The sequence below is a fragment of the Neltuma alba genome, unplaced genomic scaffold, assembly GCF_004799145.2.
Source record: "Neltuma alba isolate B1F8T4 unplaced genomic scaffold, ASM479914v2 tig00000904_pilon, whole genome shotgun sequence".
Lineage (NCBI taxonomy): Eukaryota > Viridiplantae > Streptophyta > Magnoliopsida > Fabales > Fabaceae > Neltuma > Neltuma alba.
Window position 1 is genome coordinate 22,427 of NW_021632247.1, and position 11,965 is coordinate 34,391.

An 11,965-nucleotide genomic window follows, 5' to 3' on the forward strand; every position below is an offset into this window, starting at 1 on the left:
AATGAAGTACAAATTGTAAATAAGCTTCAAATAATAATGACGCTATTAGATTTAATTTATTCAATTTCCCTCGTTTAAATTGGATTTTTTTGATCCTATTTAAGGAAACAAAATAACCTATTTGCCAATTGCCATATGTTTAGGAGAATCCACAAAATCATACAAGAATTTACTTTTTGTCCATAATTAATTAATTGTTTTTTAAATTCAACAGTCGTTCCCAAGCAAAGCTTTCAGTTTCAACACAATAAAAAAAAAATTTGGTCAAATCTTTATATAAAATGGATCAACAAAGAAATTGTGCGTCTTTAATTTTATGCACCCATCTACAAAAGTGGATATTATCATACATCTGGCAGAAACACATTTGAAACAAGCCCCATGAAGCGGCACGATTATACATGCAGGGTTGTCTAATTCGATCGTGAGTCTAAGAAAACTTGTGATAGGAATATAAACTCAAAACATAGATTCAGATCGTAAGCTCATAAGTATTTACTTTTATTAATAAATTGGTATTAAAAGTTTACAATTAAATATTACAATATTAAAAATAACAATAATTTTATTTACAAATATTTTAAATCCAAATAATTAAAATTACATCTATCAATGTTCATAATGTATCATATTCAACTAAAAAAATTTCTATGAAAGCCACATAATTATAAAGTCACTGAACAAAATTAAATCCAAAATTCTAACACGAGTTTAAGAACTAGTTGATATAATTTTGTAAGCTAAAGACATAAAAAGAGTAAACTCGCAAATTCAGCTAAGGTTATAGCTAGTATGGTTTAAGAATAAATTGACATGTCCGGTCAAAAAAAAAAAAGAATAAATTGACATGATTTTGTAAGCTGAAAACGTAAAAACATTAAACTTGAAAAGTCATCTTTTGAGTTTGACAACAATGTATATATGTTTTTAACCTACCAATTACAATAATATTGCTCAAGATATGCAAGAGGAAATCCAGCCAAAATAAATAAATAAATAAAGACTATGACTTCAGAAATAGCATTCTACGTTTTATAAATTTTGGGGAACAATAGGCGGCAATTCGCACAACCCTTAGGACATGCTGATAATCTTATGAGCATCTGAAGGTTTGAATCTGCATTTTCCTCAGAAGAACTGCGGATGAAGATGGTCCTCAAATTCCTTGCATACTTCATCATCAATGAAGCGAGTTCAAATTGATCGACATTCCAACCCTCTATATTCAAAAAGACAAATTTCCTTAAGATTTGATGCAATGGAATGAGGAATTTCAGGCATTGCGTCGTCCATCTTCCTTCTCCTGAAACCAGACACAGGTTGAAGCTACATATACATGTGTGTGTGTGTGTGTGTGTGTGTATTATAAATCTCAGTTAGAAAACTAACCAACTAAAAAGTAGTGTGAGCATTAAGTTAACTAAAATCACAACCAACCTTATGAATGACAAGAGCTTCAAGTTTTGGGAATCTTTCAAGACATTCCACAAAGTGATTCGCGTCATGAGTAATAATCCATGACAATTCCAGGTGAGTTAAATTATAAAATGTTGGAATTGCATTTTTATGAGGTACCCACCAGTCCTGCATTAGGAAAATTAAACAAAAAAGTTTACAATTCCGGATATAAAAAAAAATTATGGGAATGAAACAAAAGAAATAATCATTGTGAATACCTCAACAAACCGGAGAGACCTGACATTGCTAAAAGCTGTCAACCGAAAAATTGAAGCTGTCAACCGAACGTGGGGTGGTCGAAGTTCTGCTGACACCAAATGTTCCAACCTTCTAATTTTGGAGGTCCCAGATAAATGCTCACATTTCAACACCACTTCTTCAAGATGAGAACATCCATTAAAGATATTAGCTGCAGATTCAGGGCTTTTAAATTGAACTTTCTCCAGATGCATTACTTTAAGTGAAGGCAAATTAACAGTAGATTGAGCATTCAGGAAAACCCTAGACAACTTTAAAACCATAATGGTACTGTTATGGAAAAGGCGAGTAGGCAAATCAACGTCGTTATTAAAATTTGCAAAACACAGCTCGAGATGCTGGACTTTACTATTGATGGCTGCGTTAATCCAAAGGTTAATCTTGAAACGGGGAACTATGAATTTCTGACATTTGAGGCGAAACATGTTTATGGTCTTCGAATCTGACAAGAACACGACTGCGTCTACGAATTGAATGAAAGAGACGAGAAGAGGAAATGCAGAGTCATTAATATCGAGAATGGGCATGTCTAGCCCTAGCAGTGCCCATCTCTTGGACAAGATCAGACTTGTGGCAACGGCTTGCTTGATCGGAAGAAAAGAAAGGATGTGGTGAAGAAGATGATCTGGTAAGTTGCTAATCCTGTCACTCTCTTCTTGTGTAGGCGCTAATTTTGCGAGTTTGGACGCTGATGAATTTGCCATACCGGATCGGTGAAATTTCACAGAACGAGGCTTAGCTTCTTGGGATTACTGCCGGAGGCCGGTCGGAGTACTACAAAGCCGCCTTTGGACGCCGCACAGTTGGTTGGCCGGAAAAGTCCGCAGAACAGGTTCGGAGAAATTTCAAGAACTGAGGCTCTTTGCTTTATGTAATAAGATCCTGACCCTGTAATCACGAACTTGGTGCTCCCTTGCCCAAGTTTTGTAACACCCCGAATTTTATGATTTAGGATGAGTAGAAAAGAGAAAAATTTATTAAAATTATTTATTTGCCAAATAAAGGGGGAAAATTATGGAATAATGATTTTTAGGGTTTAGAGAGATTTTGGAAAAGGTATTTCTCCAAAAATGGCTTAAATAATTTTAATAGATAATTTTAAGAGAAGAATGGTTTATTTTCTCTGGAAATTATGGAAAAATACTTAGAGATTTATATTTAATTTGAGAATTTTAGGATAACCAGTTGTGATGGATAAAAAAAATCCATTCAGGACATTTTGGTTTAATTTCTGGATATATCTTATATTTCAGAAAAATAGGAGAAGGGATAGGATTGGAAGAATAAATATTTAGAAGGGCAAAATGGTCCAGCAATTATATAATATACGTGCTGCCTCCTCCTCAATACGGCTAAATCGTTTCTCCGTTGCACAGCTGGTCTTCCACGCGTCTAAATTCACTCCTCCATGTAACAGCTGGTTACCATGCGTCTAACTCACTTCATTCGGTGTCCAGAAGAAAAAGAGAAGGAGAACGAGAGAGAGAGCACGAGAGAGAGACAGACAGAGCTGAGAGACCGAGAGTAACTTGAGGAAGTTGAAGCCGACAAAGAGGTGATCGGAGGAAGAGATTTTCACAGGCAACCGTGATTCTTGGTCAAGGTAAGTCTCTGAAATCGTTTTCCCACTTTAAGTTCTTCACTGGTCGATGTTTCTGGGGGGATTTAAGTGAGTGAGAGACGGGTAGTGAGAGAAAGTGAGTAAAAGGATACAAGCTTCGGTGAGCTAGTGTTTTATGGCCGATTGAAGTGTATGATACCGGTTTTTGGGCTTGCATGTAAGGTTGATGCTCTGTTTTGAGATTACCGAACAGGGGCTTAATTTTTGGAGCTATGGATGTCGGTTTCTAAGATCTTGGGAAGAAAGAAAACCGAGTTACGTGTTGATTTTCTTATCTGCATGTGATATCTGAAAGGCTGTGTCGATGCTCTGGTTCTTGGTGGCCGAAACTGATAGATATAAGTGTATACATATATATGTTTTGCGTATGTGTATTCGGTCTAAAGGTCCTTCTTTTCGTCTCTGTTTCTTGATTTCCCTGACAGAGCATGTTATTGCTGTGATGGCGTTAGATATTGCTGAAACAGGGAGATATATATGTATGTGTATATATATATATAACTCGGGAAAGTTGAAGTCAGATTCATGTATGTATAGTAAAAGCTGATTGCAAGTGATTGGGTGTTTGTGTTGTTCTGGCCGAATTGAGACTGTGTTTTCCTAACCATAAGTGTCGGGTCTTAATGGAAAATTAAAGGGGAGAACCGAAGCTTATGTGAGTATATATATATAGAATGTGTGTGCTTTGTTGCTGTCATGGCACTCGAATTCATGGAGCTAGGGGTAATAGTCGCAGATTTGTCTTAACAAATTTATTATATATGTATATATGTATGTGTGAAGATGCCGTGAGGAGTGAGTTTGGAAGCTAAAATCAGATCGGAAGTGAAAAGTGATACACACACATGGCGCGAGGAAAGAAGGAAACTAGATTAATATATGCATGTGCTGTTTGGTTGCTGTTGTCCGTGAGGTTGATAATTGGGAAAGTTGGAATTTTCGAATTATTGAAGTTAAATAAGGATCTTAAAGGTATATGAGTTGCTAATAATAACTAGAAAGGTTTGTAGATTTATTTTGGAGTGTCAGATTAAATTATTTGGTGGAATAAGGAAAAGTAAAGTAACACTATGGGTCGAGATAAGGAAGGAAGTGTTCCAAAGAGAATAGTTTGAATAAGAAAAATTATCCAAGATGACCAACTATTATGGAAGGGTAGAGATTAAAGAAGATTTGGGATTTAAAGAGAGTTATTTAATTTATGAATTACAGTTGGATCAAATATTGATCTGCCCTTACTAAAATAATAGGTTTTGATATCTGCAAAGGCCCACCGAAGAAGCTAAGAGAAAGGAAACAAGTAAGGTTTGATTTTGAAGTAGAAGGTTCAGGTAGTAGTTCTTTCCTCCCTTACACTTGTGTATGATTGCTGCATGTCTGTTTGTGCCATATTGCTATTCAAAAAGCATGAGAACATGTAATCTTTAATTCCTTGCATGGATTATTTAGCCGTGATCACGTGCAGCTGATAGACATGGGGCAGTGATTGCCAATTATTTGTGCGGCAGTGATTGCCAATTATTTGCGCATTATTTATTCAGCTTGTCTAATAGACATGGGGCAGTGATTGCCAATTATTTGCGCATTATTTGTTCAGCTTGTCTAATAGACATGGGGCAGTGATTGCCAAGTATTTGCGCATTATTTATTCAGCTTGTCTATCTGTCATTGCGCATAAATACTTATTTGCATTAGCTTGCAAGGTTATGTTCCACTTTGGCTTGTTTTGCATGTTTTATGTAATCTGCACATTTGTTTGATGGAAATTACTACTACGGGGATTCTTCGGAATCTCACCCCCCAATTTATGCTGAACAGTGAAAGCTAGTAGCCCGAAGGACAAGGAGGTTGTTTAAGAAGAAGGTGGGCTGATTGAAGAGCTGTAAATTGTATAACAAAATATATGGGCAAGTAACTTTACTTGCTCTATGTAAATATTATCTTCCATCCTCTAGAAGAAGGAGGTGAGCGTTGTCAGGTGCACGTATATGCTGTCAACTAAGAGCGTTGCTTTATTTTTTAAAATAATATTATAAGATTGTATAGTATGAAATTATTTTAGGTGATAATAGATTAAGTTGAAAGCAGGGTTGATATTGGATCACTCATCAGTTATCTGAAGGTTTGAAATATTTGATCAACAGATTCCAATGTTAAAGGAAAAAAAAAAATTCCCTGTCTTTTCCCAGGACAAAAACCTGGCGTTAGTGATTCACAGACGTTAAAATGATCCTATTAGTATATAAAAGTGAGGTGTTGCAAGTTTCATAAATAAGAACTTCTTTTATTATAAAAGTCATATAAGTCAAAATTTTAAATTGTGATAATTGAAATTTTGAGTTATACTTAATATCTTTCTTTATGTGCAAGAATCAATCGATTTTAAAATATTTAAGAAATCAAGGTTAAATGAATTTCAGATTTTAAATAACCTTCAATTAATTGTTAATTATAAAATATAGAATTAGATTTATTCAATTCAATTTTCCTAGTGTAAATAGGATTTTCATGATCCTATTTAAGCAAACAAACAACGTATCTGCCATGCTATTTAGGACATCCCGCAAAATCATGCAAATTAGAATCACACAATAATTTATTCCGATCAATTCATTGTTTCAATTCAACTATCTTGGTGCCGAAGCAAAGTTTTCATAAAAACGCCTTGCGATAACCTTGGGAGCCAATCAATGGAACTTTTATTTTTAAGAGTTTTATCCAAGTTTTTCAATATCTTGATTAAAAGTAATTTCGTTTTATAATAAAGAAAAAAGTAATTTTATGCATTCATCCTCTCTTTTGACACCTATTATTCTCCATTGCTCATCCTGTTCTCTCCCAGAGAGGACAGAATTGAAATAATCTGCCACCATTAGAATAAAACTACGTTACTGATTCCCCCCCCCCCCCCACAGGATTTGATGTCTTTAAAATTTGATACGAACACCCACCTAACAAGTGCAATTAACTATTTACAATGCCATCATCCTCAAATAATACACACTAACTATTTGTAAAAGATGCATCTTTGTCTTTTTGGGTCAAAAGTAAAAGATATATCTACTCTTGATTTGGGAAATCATTCTTAAGGCACTTCAAATTAAAGGTGATGTTCTACAAAATCACAACATATTTATTTTATGCTGTCTGATCTATTCTTCTCTACAGTACTTCCAATGACCTTCTTTGATCAACATTATATATGGAGGGAAAAAAAAAATCTATCCACGCATTCTTGTATTGTATACATTATCCAACTCCAGTAATTGAAGAATTTAAAGGACATATGGTTTTTCTTTGATCGGTCTCTTGTGCAAATGGAATCCACACCCAACGCAAACTTCTACTCAGTTATAGCCTGTTATATTTAAGGAAAAAATATAAGGTATGTTTATTACCATTAATGAGCATTCATAAAATAATAAAATATTTTATTTTTTAAAATTTTTTAGAACGCAATTACTTAAAGAATTTTCATGGTGTTTAGGAGAAAATCTACATTGTATTTTCGATATCATGTTGCTTAATTCATATTTTTTGCCATACTATTGCTTAATTCAGATTTGTAATCATATTAATTTAATTGTAATGACTTTGGATCCATCAATTTTAGATTTATCCAATTTCCTAGTTTAAGAATGGTGAACATTTTTTTCCCAGTTTAAAAAATAATATCTCCCACATTTGAGCGTTCAAATCTTCCGTTAACAGCACTGTATGAAGAAGTTGAAAAGAAAACTTTCTATCATCAGAGAACTGATTCAATTGATATTTAGTATAAGACAATACTGTTGGTCTATATATTTTCTTTTTGAAAAAATTGCATCTAATAATTTCTGGGCATTTAAGATTAAAGAATTTAGACAGGAAATTTTTTAATACTTTATTTTTATCAGCGTCAAATTTATGAACTGATATTCAGACAAAAACAGTTATGATCTGATCGATAGGATTTACTATTCAATTTACTTAAAAAAATTCATTTGCTGTAAATTTTCTGAAATTTTGTGGCAAGATTGAAGTAATTTCCATTTTCATTAAGTCATATATTTTTCAAGATTATTATCATATCGAAGCTTTCAAATATCATGCTTAAAAGTAATTTTGGAACTACAAGAACAAATTTCCCCCAACTTGGAAAGACTAATACTCCTCCGGTCCTTAATATAGGACTCAATTCTTCAGTTAGTTTTGGCCCTAAATATAAGACCCATTTCTCATATTTATTAATTTTCTCTAAATTATCCTTATAGATACTCCCTCAACCATAATCAAGTAAAAGAGGAGAGGGGGTATTAAGAAGATGATATGGTGTTTTAGAAAAATGTGTCACTTTCTACTTACCTAACTTTCTAATTTAATCAAATTAGTTAAATGGCGCTCTATATTAAGGACCAGAGGAGAGTAACTTCCTTGGCTTCTAAACTACATATTCTGTACTTAGATGAGACCTTTTGGTTAATAATTTATCAAAAAAATTTGACTGTTGATAGAGTACATATAATGACTTTGTGTGATGATCTTAATGAGATAAAGCTTGTTGTTGGCAAGTAGTTTCCTAAGCCATGGATTACTCTTGGACATTATGTATTTTAACACACTTTTTTTTTTTTGTATCACCAAACGTAAACAGAGTCTGGATCAATCTGACCGGAAGGGTATAAATATGAAAGTTAATTACAAAAGAAAGTAATACACACAAACAAGAAATTGTTACTTACCTGATTAATCACGAGAATTTCAAGTTTGGAGCAGTTTCTTAGGCCTTCCCCCATCCAATTCAACTCTTCAAAAGAGGTCCTTAGGTATTTTGGACGACAGATTTTGCAGTGAAATCTTTTTAACAATTTCCCTCAAAATAGAAGTAGAATCGATCCTCAATTAACATTTTTTTAACACAATATGATGTGTCTACATAACAATCGTATTTCATAAGGAGTTTCTTAACGTTTTTCTTATTGATATCATTTGATCTTTTATTTTAAAAAAAAGGAGTTTCTTCAGAAAAAAATATTACATCTTCTCAGACGCTTAAAGTTTTAAAAATTAGATTGGAAAATCTTCAATATTTTATTTATCATAAGGATGAAAGATATGATCATGTTTTAAAGGATTTATTACTTTTTTTCAAAAAAAAACTGCCTCAAATTTTAATAACAATATTAAATCGTGGTGTGAATTTAATTTTCTTAAATTTAGTCTTAAGATTCTCAAAATTATATTTTTTAAGATTATATGATCCAAATATTTTCTATAAGGTGACTCTTAAGTTTTCTGCTAATATTAAAAAAAAAATCTAATTATAGAGCGAGTGATGCCAATTATTTATGATTCTCTATTAAAAATTTCAATGAGAATTATCTTTGATTTCTCTTGATATGATTGTCCCCGTTAAAGCATAAATTATTTCATATTTTGATTATCTTAAATCACATACTTCAACTGTTCTTCCTGGGAAAAATCTCATGCCATTTTAAATCATACTTAACTAACTCACAAAAAAATATTATTGATCTCATTTAATTGAATGATTGATGTCTCTTCAATTTTTATAAATTGCATTTCAAACTTTACGTATCTAGAAATTCAACAAAACTCCATCAAGAGGCTGAAATACAATATAATGTTCATGGTAGAGAAGAAAATACGATACAGTGTTACACATATATATAATATTACTAATCACTTAAAATATTGTCCATGGTAGAGAAGGAAATCGTCCAAAAAAAAAAAAGAAAAGAAAAGAAACGTAGCACCCAGATTTCAAGTATTTAATTGAGCAAAATCCTGCAATTCACAGAAACTTTGGGACACGATAGTAATCTTGTCTTCAATTGGAGCTTCGAGTCTAAACCTTCTTGAGCAGGAAAATAAATGGAGATCGTCTTCAAAAAAACACTCTTCATAATATATCTTGAAAGCAGTCAACTGGTTTGTCTCTCCATACTCACACAGACTAAATTTCTGAAGATGTGACCCAAGACACTGAGCTGGAACATCAGCCATTGGGTCTATCACTTCTCTTCCAACCAGAAATAGGATCAAGCTAACAAACAAACATATATAAATATATATATATGTCAGTTAGAAAAACTAGTTAACTATATTGAAATTATTTGTGCCAACACAAATTATGTGTTAAAATCTAACAAACCTTGTGAATGACGACGAGAGTTCAAGTTTTGGGAAGCTTCGAAGAAATCCCACTATTTTATTAATGTCATCAGTAACCATATATGACAATTCCAGGTGAGTTAAATCGTAAAATGTTGGAATATCATGGATAGGTAACTGCATGTTCTGCATTAACAATAATTACTGCCAAGATTTTGGATATATCAATCAAAAGAAAATAAAAAAGTTGCAAAATAAATTATCAATTAGTACCTCAGTAAACCGAAGACGTGTCACATTACACAAAGCATCACACTTAAATAAGGGGGTATTTCTGCAGAGACCAATTGTTTAAGTTTCTGGATCTCTATCTTTGGCATCTTAGCTTTATTATGCATATGCAAAAATTTTAGTACCAGATCTTGTAGGAGAGCACTACTAGAAAGGAGTTTTGACATGCATCTAAGATTCAAAAATGTAACATTAACCAAATGCATGACTTTGAGTGAAGGCAAATTAATATAACGATGATTAGGTTTAATGGTGACATGAGTCAGCTTTAAAACTACAATGGAAGAACTATTGAAAATTCGGGTGGTCACATTAAAAAACGCAAAATCTGAACACAGCTCAAGATGAGGAACTTTGCGATTTATTGCAGCGTTAATCCAAATATTAATCTTGAGAGGGGCACTTGTAATTAATCTTGAGCACTTGAGACGAAACATGTTTATGGATTTCTCACAATCTCGTAAGATGAAGATTGTGTCTACAAATTTCATGAAGTAGTCAAGACTGGCGAATTCAAATTCGTCAAAGTCAAGGGTGAGAAGTGAGAAACAAAGTGGCCTCCATCTTTTGGACAAAAGGCTTGTGGCAACGGCCTCTTTTGTGGTAGAAAAGAGAGGATATGGTGAAGAAGACGATCTGGTAACTCGCTAATCCGATCGCTCATCATTGGCCTTTCACTTTCTTGTTTATGAAGTGATTTTGCGCCTTTGATTCTTCTGATATATTTGGATTCTGGAAGAACCCTGACTGTTGATCTGCTTTCTTTAACCCTCTGGCAACATCAAGGCTTTTCTTTTTTCGCTTTTGATTCTTGATAATTTCTTGGGAAAATTAGGAAGAATGACATAGAAAAAAATAATATTTATTAAGAAGGATCTTAAAAAAAACTATAATTATTTCTAAGGACCAAACACTAAAATATAAATTTAAAAAACTAAATTACCCTTAATTAAATTCCTACATTTTCTTCCATCAAACCTTTCATTGAATATTTTTCTATAATCTCCTTCATTCTTTATAATCCTTTTCTCTTCAATATTTGCAAAAAAATTTATTAAAATCAAATCAAAATAATTTAATTAATTCAAAATATCTTATATAACTAAACAAAATGAAATTATTTGTTTAGTTTTGTCTTTGTTTTTCTTTGAATTTCAATTGAAATTCTCTCTTTATACAAATATGTCTTCTTTTAAATTCTTTTGTTTTTAAATTATTTATTATATGTTTTATATTATAATATATTTAAATTTAAGAAATATATTTAAATTGATTTCAATAAATACCATTAGAATTTTTATAAATATTTTTCTTGATTTTAATTTTTTAAATAACAAAATAATCAAATAAATGACAATTTTCAGATTCATTAATATCTACAATTTTTCATTCTCTTAATTTTAATAATTTTTAATTATCCTAACAAGATCAAGAAAAAAACAAAAAATTACAGAAATTGATAAAAAATAAAAATAATATGAAAAAAAATTAAAAATCAATTTGTGCAACTGATTTCTCTGCTTCTTTGTTGATTTATGTGGAAGTGATAGATTTTTAATTTTAATCCAATATCATTAACATATGTATAGGAGCATACGTGAGATATGATTAGAAAAAACTTAGGAATTTAGTTAGGGATAGTTTAATATATTTAAATTTATATTTTAATATTTAGTCCTTCTAGATAATTGTGATTTTTAAAATCCTCTTCAATAAATATTATTTTATCTATTTCCTTCTCATTAATTCTCCCTAATTTCTTCTTAGAACTGGTGGAGGCACTGAGCGCTGGAGAGAAGCCAATAAAAAAATAGATCGAGAATTGAATGAACTGTACATAATCTCTAACACAAATAATCTCGAAACATATACAACATATATATCTTTCCGTTATGATAAAGATTTTTAGTCTCATCAATTTCAGTTTGACAAAATATAGTCTTTGCTCCTCATAATTTTGGTTAACTTGGGGTCAATGTCACTGCAATTTATTTCTCAAATAATTAATTTTTAAAATTATAACAATGACGTTTGATCACAATAGAGATTTTGCCCAACGTTGATAAAATATCTATATTTTTCTTGGCTAAATTGGATTTTTTAAAATTCTATTTGAGGAAACATATAAGGAATCTTCATAAATTACCATCTATATATGAGGGTCCAAAAAATCATATTTGATTTTTTTTTTTCAAATTTTTGATAAGGACGCCTTTATTTAAA

General features: G+C 31.7%; 1 protein-coding gene across 1 annotated transcript; it reads right to left on the reverse strand.

Annotated features, from left to right (window-relative positions):
* Window positions 1–1,273: 1,273 nt before the first annotated feature.
* On the reverse strand, window positions 1,274–2,420 carry LOC114747732 (F-box/FBD/LRR-repeat protein At5g22700-like). The gene is made up of 3 exons (XM_028936083.1): window positions 1,677–2,420; window positions 1,438–1,584; window positions 1,274–1,303 (listed from the first exon to the last, which is right to left on the reverse strand). Exons 1-3 carry the CDS (start codon window positions 2,418–2,420, stop codon window positions 1,274–1,276), a joined length of 921 nt encoding a protein of 306 aa, XP_028791916.1.
* Window positions 2,421–11,965: the final 9,545 nt, after the last annotated feature.